General features: G+C 42.8%; 2 protein-coding genes across 2 annotated transcripts; both read left to right on the forward strand.

Moving 5' to 3' along the window:
• The first annotated feature begins 1,980 nt into the window (after positions 1-1,980).
• Positions 1,981-2,991, forward strand: LOC123641768 (olfactory receptor 4X2-like). The gene has a single exon (XM_045556708.1). It carries the CDS (start codon positions 2,004-2,006, stop codon positions 2,931-2,933), a length of 930 nt encoding a protein of 309 aa, XP_045412664.1. The 5' UTR covers positions 1,981-2,003; the 3' UTR covers positions 2,934-2,991.
• Positions 2,992-6,793: 3,802 nt separating this feature from the next.
• Positions 6,794-11,234, forward strand: LOC123642097 (olfactory receptor 4B1). Its single transcript, XM_045557014.1, has 3 exons — positions 6,794-6,895; positions 7,088-7,106; positions 10,267-11,234. The coding sequence occupies exons 1-3, from the start codon at positions 6,794-6,796 to the stop codon at positions 11,232-11,234; spliced, it is 1,089 nt and encodes a 362-aa protein (XP_045412970.1).
• The last annotated feature ends 7,155 nt before the right edge of the window (positions 11,235-18,389 follow it).

Raw genomic sequence — 18,389 nt, forward strand, 5'->3', positions numbered from 1 at the left:
TCCGTGGTCAGAACACAAAAGGTAACTCTGTTGCAAACAGCAGAGCCACACACAGAGACACTAGGGTGAATTTTGTTTTGTGACCATGGGCTTCTTTTGCATGTCATGGTTGATTCTACTTTGAAAGAAAAGGGAATGGTGCCAGGCACACATGACATTTTGCAAAGTGCTCCCAAGTTGGTCCATCTTTGAGGCAAATGCAAGTGCAAGGGCTAGGCTCTGGGAGTCAGGGATGGAGAAGGCGCGGTCTGTGTCCTGGGGACCTTTGTTGTTTCGGTATTTACACAACACCTGCAATAACCGAATACTGTGGTGAGAAGCGTAGGGAAGATATATATCCACGCTTGCTCGTTCTGCCTGCGTTCACCGAATGCTGTTTCATGGCAGGCACTTCCGTAAGCACTGGAGAGGGAGTGGTGAGCGAGCTCTAACCTCTGCCCTCAGGACGCTCACACTCCAGTGGGGCAGACGGCCACGTAAAACAATTATAACTCAGTGTGGTAAGTGCCATTATTCCAAAATGTTCTGAGATAAGAGGGGCCACTGGCCACGAGGGGCTGCAGATTGGGGAGATGGATTTCCAGTCTCTGAGAGGAATCCAAGGCAGCACAGTGGACTGGAATTGAACTTATCCTGGGATGGGGCTGGGAGTGGATTTATGGCATCTACCTGTGAGGCAGGTATTATCTGCATGTGCAGTTACATAGACTTTGAGTCTCTGAGAGGGGTTAAGGAACTTTCTATATATTACGTAGATACTACCTGAAAAAACTTGACTGTGAGCTCAGGAGTGCAGACTGCTAGCAGTGCTTTTGTCTGTGAACAGCTTCTTGTTAGAATTCCCCAGGTGATCTGATAGTTTAGGGCTTGTCTCTGCCCTTTCTTTATTTCTGTAACTATTAAGTTCTATCAGTGGTTTCCTTCTGGCTCATGTTGGTCTAATCCCGTGAGCCTGTCCCAATCACTGAAGGAAGGAAGCTCTGTGGCGTGAGTGGAAGTCTTCTGGCTTCTGAGCTCAGGTGCCCTGCAGCCTCACTGTACCAGGGGCTGTGCTGATACACGGACCTCAGCCACCTTGTTGATACACCAGCATGGACTAGGGCAGGCTGCAAAGCAGTCAGTGAGTGGTCTTGGTGATGCTCTGAGGTGCTGGGAGCCTGAGCTGTTAGAAGGACCTGTCAGGGCATGAGTGGGCCCTGGGGGGGGGTTGGGGTAGTTTGTAGCTTTGTTGTCACGGGGGTAGAGGATTGTAGGAAATGAAGGTACCAGTAATGGGGAAAATTGTCCTTGGATTGAGCTGGACCCTTGGAAAGGAACAAGGTCACCAAGTGACCAAGAGTAGAAAGAGACAATTAGGAGGAGAAGCAGAAATAAGGGGCACTGAGTGTCAAGGGAGGTGCGCCAGGGACATCTCTTATGAAGACTGTAAAGCGTGTGTGGAGACGTTGAGGACACTGTTCTGCAAACCAAGGAGAGAAAAGGATCAGGGAGAAGTGGGACGAAGAAGAGCTGCAGGCAAAAGATTATTAAAATCCTTCAAAGGCAATAGAGAGACATCTAACATCAACCAGAGGTGACTTACTAACTTCCTAATAGGTCCCCTCCTCTGGCCTGTTCCCACTAGTCCACCTTCTACATACAAAGAGAGTCTACTCTCCGGTTGATGAACATTCCTGATGATTGCCCATTGTCTGCAGGATCAACCCCAAAGTCCCTAATTTGCTCCTTCAAAAATTGCTGCTAATCTCTATTTATGGTTTTATTTTTTGCTATTTGCCCCTTTATTCCAGCCACACAAGGTGCATTCGCACCTGTTGTCTGCCTTCTTAGAATGCTCTTCCCTCCTACGCATAACTAACTCGTACCCATCTTTCAATATCCGGCTCACGAGCTTTTCAGACATGCAAGCACTTTTATGTAATTCATTCACTTAGAAAAGAAGTCTTTTGTTTTGTATCATTTCAGATCACATCACCCAACTGCAGCCTCTTGGTGGCAGCCTCATGGCTAACACACACAATGTGAGTGAATTCATTTTTCTGGGACTTTCTCCCAACCAGGAGGTGCAGAGAGTTTGCTTTGTGGTATTTCTGCTCTTGTACACAGCAATTGTGCTGGGGAACTTTCTCATTGTGCTCACTGTCATGAGCAGCAGGAGTCTTGGTTACCCCATGTACTTCTTCCTCAGCTACCTGTCCTTCGTGGAAATCTGCTACTCCTCCACTACAGTTCCCAAACTCATCTCAGATCTGCTGGCTGAAAGGAAAGCCATATCTGTGTGGGGCTGCATGACACAGCTTTTCTTCATCCACTTCTTTGGTGGTGTTGAGATTTTCCTGCTCACCGTGATGGCCTATGACCGCTACGTGGCCATCTGCAAGCCCCTCAACTACACCACCATCATGAACCGGCAGGTGTGTGCTGTCTTCGTGGGAACAGCATGGGTGGGAGGCTTCGTGCATTCCATTTCCCAAGTCCTTCTCATTTTCCACTTGCCCTTCTGTGGCCCCAACGTGATTGACCACTATTTCTGTGACGTGCTTCCCCTTCTCAAACTTGCCTGCTCTGACACCTTCCGCATTGGTCTGCTGATTGTTGCCAATGGGGGAGCCCTGTCTGTCATCAGCTTTGTGGTCCTCTTAGCATCCTATGTGGTCATCTTCCTCCATCTGAGGATCCGGAGCTCGGAGGGGCGGCACAAAGCCCTCTCCACCTGTGGGTCCCATGTCACCGTGGTTATCTTGTTCTTTGGGCCCTGTGTCTTCATATACCTGAGGCCTTCTGCCACTCTGACTGTGGACAAGATGGTGGCCGTGTTCTACACAGTGGTAACCCCACTCCTCAACCCTGTCATCTACTCCCTGAGAAATGCTGAAGTGAAGAAGGCCATGAAGAGGCTGTGGATCAGGACAATGAAACTGGATGAGAAATAGAGTTTAAGTCTTGGATTTGATGCTTCGGTTTGGGATGATGCTGAGTCCAAACTGAAGGAGCAGAATGGGTTGAAGGGAAGTTCACAGGACTTGTTAGGACTAGTGTTATTCTATGTGGTGTCCGTATTCACAAACTTCATTTTAATCACTTATGAAGTATTTTGTCTAATGGATTTACTGATTTTTTAACATTATAAATAATACTGTGGTGAATTTTCTTTTTTTGTTATTTTTTATTTTAGCATATTATGGAGTACAAATACTTAGGTTCCCTTTATTGCCTTTGCCCTGCCTTAGTCAGAGCTTCAAGTGTGTCTATCCCCCATATGGTTGCCTCTGCACCCATTAAGTGTGAATATACACATCCTTTCCTCCCCCTCCCATCTGCCTGAACCAGATGAATGTAACTAGTATATATGCATTTAAGTGTTGATCAGTTAAGGTCAATTTGATAGTGAGTATATGTGGTGCTGGGTTTTCCATTCTTGTGATACTTCACTTAGAAGAATGGGCTCCAGCTCTATCCAGGATAATACAAGAGGTGCTAGATCACCATTGTTTTTTGTGGCTGAGTAGAACTCCATGATGTACATATACCGCATTTTATTAATGCACTTGCATATTGATGGGGGCCTGGGTTGTTTCCACAGCTCTGCAACATATTACATTTCAAAGGAGGCAAAATTGCCCTGCTAAAATAAACAACTCAGTTCATTAAGTTAGGTGAAGCCATGGTAGCGGATAATCCACAAAACTCCAAGGGCTTGAGCAATATCAGGTAGCAGTTCTGGGCAGCATCATGTTGGTGGGTGGTTCTTCCCTACACTGTGATTTAGGGACATCTACTAAAATCTCAGCATTATCTGCATGCAGGCAGTGAAAGAGGAAGGGCATGGAGTGTGTGCATGGTCAGACCCGAGAGTGGCCCATATCACATCTCATGTTCTATTGGAGAGAACTTATTTATCTGTATTCCTGACTGCATTAGTAGCCAGCAATGTGGTCTAGCTGTGTGCCTAAAGGAGGAAAGAGTGGGTCTTGGTGGATGGTTGGTGGTCTCTGCCCCAGTAACTAACTTACATGCCCACCAACAATATGAGGCTACCATTGTCCTATACTGTACCAGCAATGGATATTCTCAACCTTTTACATTTTTTGTCAAACTAATGGTTAAAATGATTTTTTTTGGAGACAGGATCTCACTCTGTTGCCCAGGCTGAAGTGAAGTGGCATCATCTTAAACAATTTTCCTGCCTTGGGAGATGCAAATCAAAACCACAATGAGATATCACTTAACTCCAGTGAGAATGGCCTTTTTCAAAAAGTCCCAAAACAATAAATGTTGGCATGGATGTAGAGTGATAGAAACACTCATACACTGCTGGTGGGACTGCAAACTAGTACAACCTCTGTGGAAAGTAATATGGAGATATCTCAAAGAGCTGCAAGTAGAACTACCATTTGATCCAGCAATCCCATTACTGGGCATCTACCCAAAGGAAAAAAAGACATCCTGTAAAAAAGACATCTGCACTAGAACGTTTATAGCAGCACAATTGACAATTGCAAAGATGTGGGAACAACCCAAGTGCCCATCAGTACATGAGTGGATTAATAAAATGTGGTGTATGTATACCACGGAGTTCTACTCAGCCACAAAAAACCATTGGTGATTTAGCATCTCTTATATTATCCTGGATAGAGCTGGAGCCCATTCTACTAAGTGAAGTATCACAAGAATGGAAAAACAAGCACCACATGTATTCAGCATCAAATTGGTATTAACTGATCAACACTTAAGTGCACATATAGTAGTAACATTCATTGAGTGTTGGGCAGATGGGAGGGGGGAGTAGGGGATGGGTATATTCACACCCAATGGGTGCAGTGAGCACCATCTGGGGGATGGGCATGCTTGAAGCTCGGACTTGGGTGGGGCAAAGGCAATATATGTAACCTAAACATTTGTACCCCTGTAATATGATGATATGAAACAACAACAACCCAAAAAACAAATATAGAATTTGAATTGCTCCTCCACCCCCCAAAAATGTTCTACAGCTGGATTGTGGTGATGGTTTTATAACTCTATAAAGTTATTAAATACTATTGAAATGTACACTTTACAATGTGTGAATCATATGATATGCAAATTATACCTCAATAAAGCTGTTTCTTTTCTTTTTTTTTTTGAGACTGAGTCTCACTCTCTTGCCCAGGCTACAGTGCTGTGGTGACAGCCTAGCTCACAGCAACCTCAAACTCCTGGGCTCAAGCAATCCTCCTGCCTCAGCCTCCTGAGTAGCTGGGACTACAGGCATGTGCTACCATGCCTGGCTAATTTTTTCTATATATATTTTTAGTTGGCCAGATAGATTCTTTCTATTTTTAGTAGAGACGGGGTCTTGCTCTTGCTCAGGCTGGTCTCGAACTCCTCACCTTGAGCGATCCACCAGCCTCGGCCTTCCAGAGTGCTAGGATTACATGCGTGAGCCACCGTGCCTGGCCCCTTTTTATTTTTCAATTTTAGAATATTACAGAGTTACAAACCTTTTGGTTACATAAATTGCTTTCGTACTATTTGAGTCAAAGTTATAAGTGTGCCCATCCCTCAGATAGTGTGCATTTGTGCCCATTTGGTGTGAATTTACCCATCCCCTCCTCCCCTCTCCCATCTGCTTGATTTTGATGATTTTTATTTCCATTGTATGCACATAGGTGTTGATAAATTAGTTCCAATTTAATGGTGAGTACTTGTGGTGGTTGTTTTTCCATTCTTGTGATGCTTCACTTAGAAGAATGGTCTCCAGTTCCATCCAGGTTAGTGTAAGAGTTATTAGTTCACCATTTTTTATGGCTGAATAGTAATCCAAGGGATATGTGTAGCACATTTTATTATTTCACTCATGTATTGATGGGCACTTGGGCTGTTTCCACATCTTTGCAATTGTCAATTGTGCTACTATAAACATTCTAGTGCAGATGTCTTTTTTACAGAATGTCTTTTTCCCCTTTGTGTGCATGACCAGTAATGGGATTGCTAGATCAAATGGTAGTTCTACTTTTAGTTCTTTGAGGTATCTCCATATTACTTTGAAACACATTTTGAAACTACTTCTAACTCAGTTTCTTGGCAAAGTTTCAACACTAGCGACAAGAAATTCCATGGGGAAATTTGATCCCTGATCACAGTGTAGGCTCAGTTTATTTTAAATAGTTGAAGCATCTTAATATTGAAAAACAATCCTTGGTCTACTAGTGAGTGAGTGGGTTTTATAAACTAAAAAATAGATCTAAAAATCACTGGTTAACTGCTTCTGGTAGGGTTTTTTTCTTTCTGTTTCTCAATAGTTGATCCAAAGATTGGCCATGGAACTGATTTCTTGAATCCTTCCTTTGTAATTTATGCACATCACCAAAGGCTATTCATTTTATTAAAGATCAGAGGACCCAGGGAATTTCGTTGTGTGGAAGCAAAATTTACTTGTTAATTGGCAATAAAAACCACCAAATCAGGATCCCTAGAAAAGAATCCCAGTATCTCCAAAATGGCATTTATTTGTACCTCAGAGACTTGATCCGTAACTAGGTTGTGATTTTGGGAGGTCAATTAAACTCTCTGGCCCTTAGTTGCATCAGGTGAAAACTGAGGAGATTGAATTAATGGTCTACAAATTCCTCTCAGCTGTAGAGTTTCTTTGATTTCCCCTGGCGCCTTAGGGGAAGTGGTTTAGCCTAGCTGGGCGCCTCCAGTGCAGATACAGGAGCCCGGTGGGTGGAGGATTCCTGTTCTGGAGAGACCCCCTGTGTTTCCGGCCACTCTGCTTTAGTCTCTTCAGCCCTGGACATCCCTCTGAGAGATGCTTCTTGCGACGGAGGAAGACAATTTTCCTGAGCCTGAGGACGGAGAAGAACCTTCACGTTCAAGGCCTTGCTCTAAGGTTGAATGTTATCCAGAGAAGGTAAGTAATGCTCTATCCAGAAAGATTTCTCAGGTTCATTGAACGTGAATCAGAGGCTCCAAATTGCTGTGTGATGTAGGGCAAGTCACTTTCCCTCCCTCAGGCTCAGCTTCTGATTCTGTAGAAAAGAGAGGGCTGGACAGACATGTGGTAAAGTTCTTTCTGGCCTTCCCTTTCTGGGATTTCATGCAGTACCACTTGGGGGTCCAAAGTGAGTATGGAATGAGGCCCTTGTGATGTGACTTTGAACTCTTAGCAATAGCTGGTCCAGGATCTGTCTGATTTATTATTTTGTCCTTGTCACAGTTCTCCCATTGGGGCTTTATGTTAGAGGATGAAATTTTATATAGTTAGTATCCCGACCATCATTTACCTACCTACGCTTTTCCATGTAACCCATGGATTACCTTGTAATCCATGATGCTAGGGTGAGGGTTTTATTTGGAGAGGGAAGAGGAGGCAATTTGTTACCAACTGTTTGTCTCTTTGGTGAGGGTTAAAGAGAAATCAGAGGTGGGGCGTGGTGGCTCACGCCTGTAATCCTAGCACTCTGGGAGGCCGAGGCGGGAGGATCACTCGAGGTCAGGAGTTCGAGACCAGCCTGAGCAAGAGCGAGACCCCCGTCTCTACTAAAAATAGAAAGAAATGATCTGGACAACTAAAAATATATACAGAAAAATTAGCCGGGCATGGTGGTGCATGCCTGTAGTTCCAGCTACTCGGGAGGCTGAGGCAGGAGGATTGCTTGAGCCCAGGAGTTTGAGGTTGCCGTGAGCTAGGCTGATGCCACAGCACTGTAGCCCAGGCAGCAGAGTGAGATTTGTCTAAAAAAAAAAAAAAAAAAAGAAAAAGAAATCAGAAAGAAATGTAAGTAAATACTAGGAAATCTGAGCTAAAAATAGCTACTATTTATTGAGAGTTCTCTATTTGCTAGGGAGTTCTGCCAAATGCTTTATATATTTTATTTCACATCTAATTCTTGCAACAACCATGTCAAATATAAATTGCTGAAGAAAACCCCTGTTCACAAGGACACATGATATATGGGTGGTAGAGCTAAGAGTTGGCTGCCAACTGCAACATTCACCCTCTTAACCACTTCTTTAGCCCAATTCCTGAGGATAGTGAAGGGCAGCTCAGCCAGGTGTCCTTGCTTTGTTTCCCTCAGTCCTTTAGGGGCCCGTGGACCTAGAACTGTGCCCTCCACCAAAAGTCAGGTTGCTTTCCCTTCTGGGATTCATCAGGTGTGTCTTCTCACAATGATCCATGAAGTCATCTGATATAATTGTCTTAAATTCTCCTAATGGATTTTTTTTTTAAAATATACATCATGTTGTCCATTATGGTAACATTCCCAGCATAAGAATTCAGATGTGTATGTGTAAGAGATCTGACATTTTAAGTGAAAATTGGATAATTTATGTCCAAGTAACACTGGAAAAAACATAATGATTTTGGGGTCCTCCACAACCAGCTCATGGAAGATTATCTAGAAGTAAACAAAGTATCTCGATTGCAAAGTTGCATCATGTGTGGCTTTGATCCAGTTCAGTAAAATGTCCATTTCTGAAATAAAAATGATCTACATTGTTCACAACTTTACATATTTGGTGAGAAGGAGTCTGACCTAGGTTATATGAGGTTAGCACAGGCTGAAAGGAAAAGGTAGAGAGATAGCATTGAAGAATGTGGTTCTTATCAATCTACTAGTTACTCATTTGATCATCAATTGAGAGTCTCGATATACATTGAACACTATCTGTGAGGTTGACACTTACATGCTGTGTGGGTTCAACGAATAGCAACCTCAGACTGTTCCTGAAGACAAACAGATGCCCATAAAACCACAGTGAGCAATAGAGGCTGCATGACAATAAAGTGTAGCGCATTGTGTCCTTTCAATTGTAGGTGGTAGAAGAACTTTATTTATTCATTTTTCAATTCAGTGAACATTAGCTGAGAAGTTATTCAGCTGATTCAGAAATGAATAAGATCAGCAAGGAGACAGATACAGAAACAATAATTGTAATAAAATATCCTAAGTCCGTCAGTAGAAATATGTGAAGTACATAGAAAAAATGTTGTCTGGGAGTAGAGCAATGAGTGATGTTTGACTTGACATTAAAACAGGCATAAAAGTTAATTAGAAAGCCACGGTGTGCACACCAGCCAGGCAGAGGGAAGAGCATATACAAAGAGCAAGTTTGGGATAATGACATATAGCTCAGAATGGCTGGAGTATGGGCTCCAGTTTGGAGTGATGACAAATGAAGCTAGAAAGTTGAACAAGCTCCTATTCTTGAAGGGTCTTATTTCCATCGTAATGATATTAGACTTAATCTTGTAGTAGAAAACCATTGCTAGATTTACATCAATGCATGCTTTGATCAGATTTGCATTTTAGATGTATAACGATAGTAATAGCTAACATTCATGGCGGGCTTGCTATGAGCTGAAGACTGTGTGCCTTATTGCATTTAACAGAAAGATGACAAACTAATTTCTGCAGCTGAGAACTGAGAAAAATGAATCAGTGTTGAAGTAACTAGGGAAGTTTTCCTAGACAATAAGCATTGTAGGATGGGTAGCTTTTGGAGAGGGAGGCAAAGAGGTACAGGAGGAATTAAATGAGGGGTGACTGTAAAGTGCTTAGCACAGTCTAGCACACAGTAGACCCACAGTAAAGGGCAGCAGCACCTGCGGGTGTCATGGTTGCTGAGATGGCAATGAAAACAGTGAACATCAGGTAACCACATGCTCTAGTTTCCTTCAGGCTACCAGACTCTTTGGCAGCCTTCTTGGGTTGTTTTTCATGCTTCCCTTATTTCCGTTCCTCTGTAAGCGAGCCCCATCTTGCTTCTTCTCTCCAGTTCACTTTTTCTTCCTGGGGGCCCTTCTTTTACTCCAATCAATGCCGCATTTCTTCTCCAATTTCAACCAGGCTTCTTACTGGACATTCTGTCAGCAGATTTTTACTTTGTGTATCATTTCAAATTTTCACTATTGGGGAAATTGTGAAAGAGGAGGCGTTTAATCAATTTTCTGAATGGAAGCACAAATGGAAGAAGGAAAAATAAGGAAAATAAGAGATACTTCAAAGTATCTTTAGGAGCAGAGAAAATCTGCTTGGCTAATTCACAACATGTAATTGTAATTCCATATTTTTTGTAATATGGGATTGTGTCATGTCTGTGGTGTTGCTTGACTAGTGTCTTGCATAGGGTGGGCTATTGAGCACAGAATAAATAATATTTATCATATGAATAAATAAATAAGCCAGTCCGATAATATGTGTGAAAGGGTTTTATCAACAGGCAAGTGCTAAATAAACATGAAGGGTTAGTGTTATGATTGCGTTTTCTTTGTCACAGGGCTCTCTCTTCTCCACGATCTACCTCCTCCAAATGCTACCCTGGCCAGGACAAATAATGTGACTGAGTTAATTTTCACTGGCCTTTTCCAGGATCCGGAGGTGCAGAGAGTGTGCTTTGTGGTGTTTCTTCCTGTGTACCTGGCCACGGTGGTGGGCAATGGCCTCATCGTTTTGACGGTCAGCGTTAGTAAAAGTCTGCAGTCCCCCATGTACTTCTTCCTTAGCTACCTGTCCCTGGTGGAGATCAGTTACTCCTCCACTGTCGTCCCTAAATTCATCAGAGACTTACTTGCTGAGATTAAAACCATGTCCTTGGAGGGCTGTCTGGCTCAGATATTCTTCTTCCACTTCTTAGGGGTTGCTGAGATCCTTTTGCTTGTGGTGATGGCCTATGACCGCTACGTGGCAATCTGCAAGCCTCTTCATTACATGAATATTATGAGTCGTCAAGTATGTCACCTTCTGGTGGCTGGTTCCTGGTTGGGAGGCTTTTTTCACTCCGTAATTCAGATTCTTGTCACCATCCAGTTGCCCTTTTGTGGTCCTAACGTGATTGACCACTACTTCTGTGACCTCCTGCCATTATTCAAGCTTGCCTGCACTGACACCTTTGTGGAGGGGCTGACTGTGTTGGCCAACAGTGGCTTAATTTCCGTGTGCTCCCTCTTTATCCTGGTGTCCTCCTATATCGTCATCCTGGTGAACTTGAGGAAACATTCTGCAGAGGGGAGGCGCAAAGCCCTCTCCACCTGTGCCTCTCACATCATGGTGGTCATTTTGTTTTTTGGACCTGCCATCTTCCTCTACATGCGACCCTCCTCCACCTTTACGGAAGACAAACTTGTGGCTGTGTTCTACACAGTCATCACCCCCATGCTGAACCCCATCATCTACACGCTCAGGAATGCAGAGGTGAAAATCGCCATGAGAAGATTGTGCAGCAAAAAGGACTCAGGGATGAAGTGAAAGCAGAGCTCAGGGATGGAAAAGTGATACAAGATGTATGTCTGAATATTCTCTGCTCTTGAAATGGATTTTGGTTTTCACGGAACATTCAAGAATTCCAGAAACAAATGTAGGGACTTAATGTAACTGCCGTTGTGATTTTCGTTTGTAACCAAAGAGTCCCTGGCATCATGGTGTAATGTTCCAAGGACAGAAGTCGGATAATCTTGTTGAATCTTAGAGAACTTGATTGGCTCCATGATATCCGAGAATATCATGGGATTGGGCAATGTGAAGCCTTGACGAAGTATAGATATAAAGGAGAATATTTTGAGAAATGTTTGTAGATTAAGATCACTTCTTCCTGTTAACCCCTCCATTCCTCCATTCTCCCTTTCTTCCCTCCCTCTATTCCTCCTTATTTCCCTCCCTGCCTCCCTCCCTCCCTCCCTCCCTCCCTTTTCCCCCACTTCATTCTTTGTCCCTTTGTTCAACCTTCCTCATGATAACGGACTATATTTCATTAAAAATGAAACCAACCAGAGGAATTATCAGGCAATATTTGGGGAGGAGGGTACGAATATGATCTCTTCTTCCAATGTGGACAAGTATGTCTTTGAAAATTACATCCAGGGACTTTCCTATTCTTCTGGTTGGCTCTTGGCATCTTGTACCATAGACCATCTGATCATGAGAACCAGAAAAGACCCTGGAGCAATTTTAGTTCTTGTGACTGGTTGGCAAAATAGAGTCCTTAAATCTCTTTGGTCCCTTTCACAGTTTCCAACATCCATAAACAAAATAATATCCAAATGGTGTAGATTCTACTTAGCAGTCTGGAAACATCAAATCAAACGTTTTCACATGATGGAGATCATTGTTAGTCTTATCAAGATGTGAATAACACAGAATGTTTATTAGGCCTGACTTGAAAAATGAAGGGGAGGGTGATACTGTCCAAGCATGTTTCTATAATACTCCAGACCTCTGCCCCTTATTCTAAATGACTATGCCAAGTCCATTCTTTTAATGTCTGTTAGTATTTCTTGGTGAAGGGAGACGTGTCTATATTGTTTCACCTGTCAGAATTTCCCCCTCACCCCATTGTAACATGTCATTGTGGACTATTTAGAGAAGATGATAAAATTGGTCCTTGTTGGGTTAGGAATTACACAGGCTGGGATGGAATTTGCACTGTATCCCTCCATCTTTTCTTGAGGACCAGAAGAAGTAATGCAGGAAACTTCTCTAGGGGAGGGAAGGAGCATGAGGGCTGTGCTATTGGCCTTAGGGTCTTTTTCCTTTCTCCTGTAGGTGCTGGATGAATATCTAGGTGAATAATGGTTTTAAAGGTACCAAGAAACTTTACTCACTTCCCTTGGTGTTCCCATTAATCATGTTCATGGATGGCTGTCATTATTGCCTGAGAACGTGCTGCTGCTTCTGCTTGGAATGACTTTAAGTCCCTTTTCCATATGGCAAAATCCTATACATCCTTTAAGGCCCAGTTGAAAGTCATTTCCCTTGTAATGCCTTCTCTGACTTCCTCCTCCATGGGTTGATTTCATCTCTCCTTTCCAGGGTCGTTTTTACATACTCTCATCATTGCCCCATTGATTTGCTATTATTTTATGTGTTTTTCTTGTGCCAGTATCATGCTGTTTTAATTATTATAATTATTATACCCTTGTAGTATAATTTGAAGTCTGGTAATTGGATGCCTACCAATTTACTGGTTTTCCTAAGATTGCTTTTGCTATATGGGTTCTTTTCTGGTTCCATACGAAGCATAAACTTATTTTTCCTATATCTGTGAAAAATGATGTTGGCATTTTAATAGGGATTGCATTGAATCTGTGGATTGCTTTGGGTAGTATGGACATTTTAACAATGTTGATTCTGCATACCCATAAGCATGGTATGGTTTTCCACCTGTTTACTTCCTCTGCTATTTCCTTCCTCAGTGTTTTGTAGTTCTCCCTTTAGAGGTCTTTTACTTATTTAGTTAAATATATTCCTAGGTACTTTATTTTCTTTGTTGCTATTGTGAAGGGGACTGAGTCTTTGATTTGGTTCTCAGGTTGACCGTTTTTGGTGTATAGGAATGCTATTGATTTCTGTACATTGATTTTGTAACCTGAGACTTTGCTGAATTTGTTTATCAATTCCAGTAATCTCATGGCAGAATCTTTGGGGTTTCTAGGTATAAGATAATATCGTCAGCAAAGAGAGATATTTTGACGTCTTCCTCCCCTATTTGGATGCCCTTGATTTCCCTCTCTTGTTTGAATGCTCTGGATAGGACTTCCAGCACTATGTTGAATAGGGGCGGTGAGAGAGGGAAACCTTGTCCGGTTCCAGTTATAAGTGGGAACTCTTCCAATTTTTCCCCATTCAGTATGATGTTGGCTGTCGGTTTGTTATGTATGGCTATTATCATTTTTAGGTAAGCCCTGTCTATGCCTATTTTGTTAAGTGTTCTTATCCTAAAAGGGTGTTGAATTTTTTTGAATGCTTTTTGTGCATCTATTGAGAGGATCATGTGGTCTTTGTTTTTGCTTCTATATATTTGGTGAATTACATTAATAGATTTGTGTACGTTGAACTGTCTCTGCATCTCTGGGATGAAGCCCACTTGATCATGATGGATTATTATTATTTTTTTCTTTTTTTAATTTCAGCTCTTCATGGGGGTAGAAAAGCTCAGGTTATATATATTGTCTGTGTCCCGCCCATCCCCCCGAGTCAGAGCCTCAGGCATGTCCATTCTCCAGACAGTGCGCCTGGCATTCACCAGGTAGTCATACCTCCATCCCCTCCCCCCCCACCTCCCCGAGTCAGCACCTTCAAGCATGACCATTCCCCAGACGGTGCACAACACACTCATCATGTAGGCATACATGGGATTATTTTTTTTGTAAGCACCTGAATTCAGTTTGCTAGGATTTTATTGAGAATTTTTGCATCTATATTCATAAGGGATATTGGTCTGTAGTTTTCTTTTTTTGTTGCGTCCTTTCCTGGTTTTGGTATCAGGGTTATGTTGGCTTCATAAAATGTATTTGGGAGAATTCCTTCCTTCTTGATACTGTGGAATAATTTCTGCAGCATAGAAACTAGGTCTTCTTTTCTGTTTGGAGAATCTGTCCTGTGCTGTCAGAGGAGTGCTGAAGTCTCCAGCTATTATGGTGTTGCTGTTTATCACTTTATTTCGATCAAATAGAGTTTGCTTTAATGAATGTGGGTGCACCTAAGTTGGATGCATACATATTTAGAACTGTTATGTATTCTTGTTGAACTGTACCCTTCACCATTATATAATGACCCTCTTTGTCTTTCATTACTTTTGTTGATTTAAAGACTAAGTTATCTGAAATCAAAACCACCACTCCAGCCTTCTTTTGGGTTCTGTTTGCTTGAAATATTGTTTTCTGCCCCTTCACCTTGAGTCTGAATGCATCCTTGCAGGTTAGATGTGTTTCCTGAAGACGGGAGATACTTGGTTTGTGTCTATGATTCCATTCGGTCAGCCTATGTCTCTTTAGTGGGTGGTTCAAGCCATTCACATTTATTGGGAGAACTGATAGGTGGGACAAATTTCTGTTCATCCTGTTGGGTTGAACTTTGTTGCTTTGTTTTTTCTCTTGAGCCATTGTGGTATCTGGCCTTTGACCTTTAGCATTTGAGTGATTTTACATTCTTGAGTGTTTATTGTGCTGATTCGTGTGTAACACTGTTTTGAATACTTCTTGGAAGGTTGGTCTTGTCTTGGTGAATTCCCTCAGTCTTTGCTTATCTGAGAATGTCTTTATTTTTCTTTCATATACAAAACTGAGTCTTACAGGGTACAAGAGTGTACGCTGGGCATTATATTATTTGAGAAGAATGAGAATGGGGCCCCAGTCTCTTCTTACTTGTAAGGTTTGAGTTGAGAAGTCTGGCATTATTTGGATGGGCTTTCCTTTGTATGTTACCTGCTTCTTTTGCCTGATAGATTGTGGGAGGGCTTCTTTAATGGATAGTTTGGTCAGTCTGATGACTGCATGTCATGGTGTCTTCCTGTTTGCAATGAATCTCCCAGGAGGCTTTTGAGCTTCTTGTACCTGGATATCTAGATTTTTAGCAAGTCCTGGGAAATTTTCCTCTATTATATCTTCAAATAGTTTATCCAACCCTTGTGTATTTTCTTCTTCACCCTCAGGGATGCCCATAACTCTCACGTTAGGCTTCTTCACATAATCCCACATTTCTTGTAGGCTTTACTCTTTTCTCTTATTTCTCTGCTCTATCTCGGTGACTGACTTCTTTAATTGAAAGGTGTTATCTTCAATCCCTGAGATTCTTTCTTCTGTTTGATCTACCCTATTCTTGAGGCTTTGCACTGTGTTTTGTAGTTCCTTGAATAAATTCTTCATTTCCAGGAGTTCAGTTTGATTTTTCTTTAATATTTCAATTTCTTTAGTGAATTTTTCTTCCAAATCCTGGATTTTTTTTGTGGTTTGTTTGTGTTTGTTATCCATTTTTTCTTGCATACCATTGAGTTTTCTTACAATCCATGTTTGAAATTCTTCTGTCATTTTAGCATTCTGAATTTTGTTAATGTCCATTGCTAGAGAGCTGGTGTTCCTCTTTGTGAGTGTGCCTTCCGTTTGATTCTTCCTACTTCCAGAGTTCTTTCACTGAGTCCTTCCCATCTGGATTAGCTGTTGCTTCCCACTTTTCAGTTTTCATTTGGAGATTAACATGCCCCATTTAGGCTCTGTTCCAGTGGATTCTGTTTAGGAGCAAGGCAGATTGCAGCTGCTGCCTACCAGCCTTGATGTGTGCGCTTCTATGGTTGCTTGATTCTCTGCTAGGGGGAACCACTAATATGTTGTTCAGGGTTCTTCCACCACAGTTCAGAGGCTTCTCCTAATGGGAGGGCTTACTTGGGTAGCCTATTGTGGTCTCTTGACTGGATTTTTCTTCCCTGACCATGGATGCAGAAATCCACCCCCAGAGGTATGATCCTACTTGATGACCTAAACCAGTCTGATGAGCAAAGACACTGGGCTCTCAGCTATTGATCTACACCAAGGCCCCATGGATTCATGCTAGTTGCAGAGGGAAAGTGGCTTTTATTGTCTCTCCCTACCTGAAGGAGCGGAGCCCACTGCTTTTGGCATGAAAATTGCTGGCTAGGGGCAGGGGGTGGTGCCCCAGTCCGCCCAGCGCCCCAGCACCTGTAAATCCCGCGGGTGTTAGCCTCCCATGACTGGGAAAGTATTCAGAATTCACCCATCAAAACGGACCTGGCTAGTTGACCATAGGTTGTGTAAGGGGAGAGCTTGTCGTGAGAGTCTCTGGGCTGGGGGAAGCGAGCTGCCCAACACCATATCCCACTGCAGAGTCTGGGTTGTGGACCCCCAAAATGGCGACCGCCTGCCTGCAGAGCACTAGCACTGGGGCAACTGTTCAGGAGTTGGCAGGTGCCAGATTGGGGAACTGAGTCATCAGGATGCCCCATTGTCTCTTTTATGTCACCCTCCCTCAATCTCACACCTGTCCAGCCGGAGCTCCTGTTCTTTCTGACCCACCCTGAGCCAGCCTATTCGCCCACAGCAGTTTCCAGGTTAGAGTCCCCTACTTAGTGTTCACCTCTGTTCATCTGGACCTGATGAGGGCCAGAGGCAAGTTACCTGTCTCCTAACTCCCTCCAGCGATAGCTCAGACCAGTCCCTCCCCAACCCAGTGCAGTCCTGGCACAGAGCTCCGGGGAGTTCAGGATGCTTCCTGCTACTGTCTTCTCCACAAACCCAAAGTCTCCTGCTGTGATTTTGCACTGACTTCAAGCAGGTCCCTGTCTGAGTGGGTGTGGAGGTCAGTGAGGAAGCAGGCCATTCTCCTGTGGGTCAGATCCCACTGCACTCGCTGGCCAGGCGGGCGCAGCCCTCCCACGCTCTATTCTCTATAGTTTGTCTTGCACTCTCCAGGTTTTGTGATCCTATCTCCCATTCACCTTTTGTTCCCCCTGTTTTGTATGTCCCACGCTGTTTCTCTGCTGATTCACAATGCTGTTCTTGCCGGGGAGTGATCTACTCGTGTGTAGCAGACTGAGATCTATGCCTCTTTCCCTGGGAGCAGGAATCCAGGAGGTCACCTTTACTCCATCATTTTTGTCTCATCTGCAGGCAAACAATCAATTTCATACCACAAATATTTTAACAAATGTATTTTCCTATAACCAACATTCCCAGACTAATGCTTAAGAATATCTCCCTTAGATTTATTAAATGAAATCTTGCAATATGGAAAAGATTTTGCTGACAGACTTTCATAGAAACTCACCTTCATGATGACATATTACAGAATAAATATAGGTTTTACTTAAATACTTGGAGCTTTTATGTAATTATTTGCTAATCTTTCTTGTTTCTTTCTAAAGGATAATGGTGAATTCAGTATTTGCATACTCAAAAGGAACATGCCAAACCTTTTATGAAATCTAAAAATATCTTATTACAGTTTTCTTATTAATCATTAGTTGAAACTTGTGGAAACTTGTTTCAACTCCAATTTTAATCAAGGCTGAATTAACAATATTTGTTAGTAGCACTGGGACAGTGTATCTTTCATTTTACAAAGTGCTCATATGACATTTTTGAAACCTTTTATTCTAGAAAATTTAAAACATACACAGGTGTGGTCAAAGCAGTGTAATGAACTCCCATGTGCTCAACAGCCGGTTTCAATGGTCATCAATTCAGTGCAAATTTGTTTTCATTTATACCAGGGTATCTCAGCAGCGGCACTGCTGACCCTTTGGGTCACATAATTCTTTGCTGTAGGGGACTGTCTTGTGCATTGCAGGAGGACTCACAGCATCCCTGCGCTCTAAGCAGTAGGGGCCAGGTTGTGACAACAGAACAAGTCTCCAGGTGTTGCCAAATGTCCTTTTGGGAGCAAAATTCCTCCTGGTTGAGAACTTAAACCTGGGATCCACCCTTTTGAACACTGTCATTTTATGTGAAGCCACAGGATGGCGCTCACGAGAAGCAGGAGCTGTATCTCACTGCTTCTGAGCAGCCCAAGTAGAGCAAGTGCTCTGTGAACTTTGGGTGAATTTAATGTTTTCCCATTTCTTGCTGATTTTTCAAGTTGTTTTTGGAGGGAAGTTTGAGCTTTTCCTACAGGTTT

The sequence above is a fragment of the Lemur catta genome, chromosome 7 (assembly GCF_020740605.2).
Source record: "Lemur catta isolate mLemCat1 chromosome 7, mLemCat1.pri, whole genome shotgun sequence".
Taxonomy (NCBI): Eukaryota; Metazoa; Chordata; class Mammalia; order Primates; family Lemuridae; genus Lemur; species Lemur catta.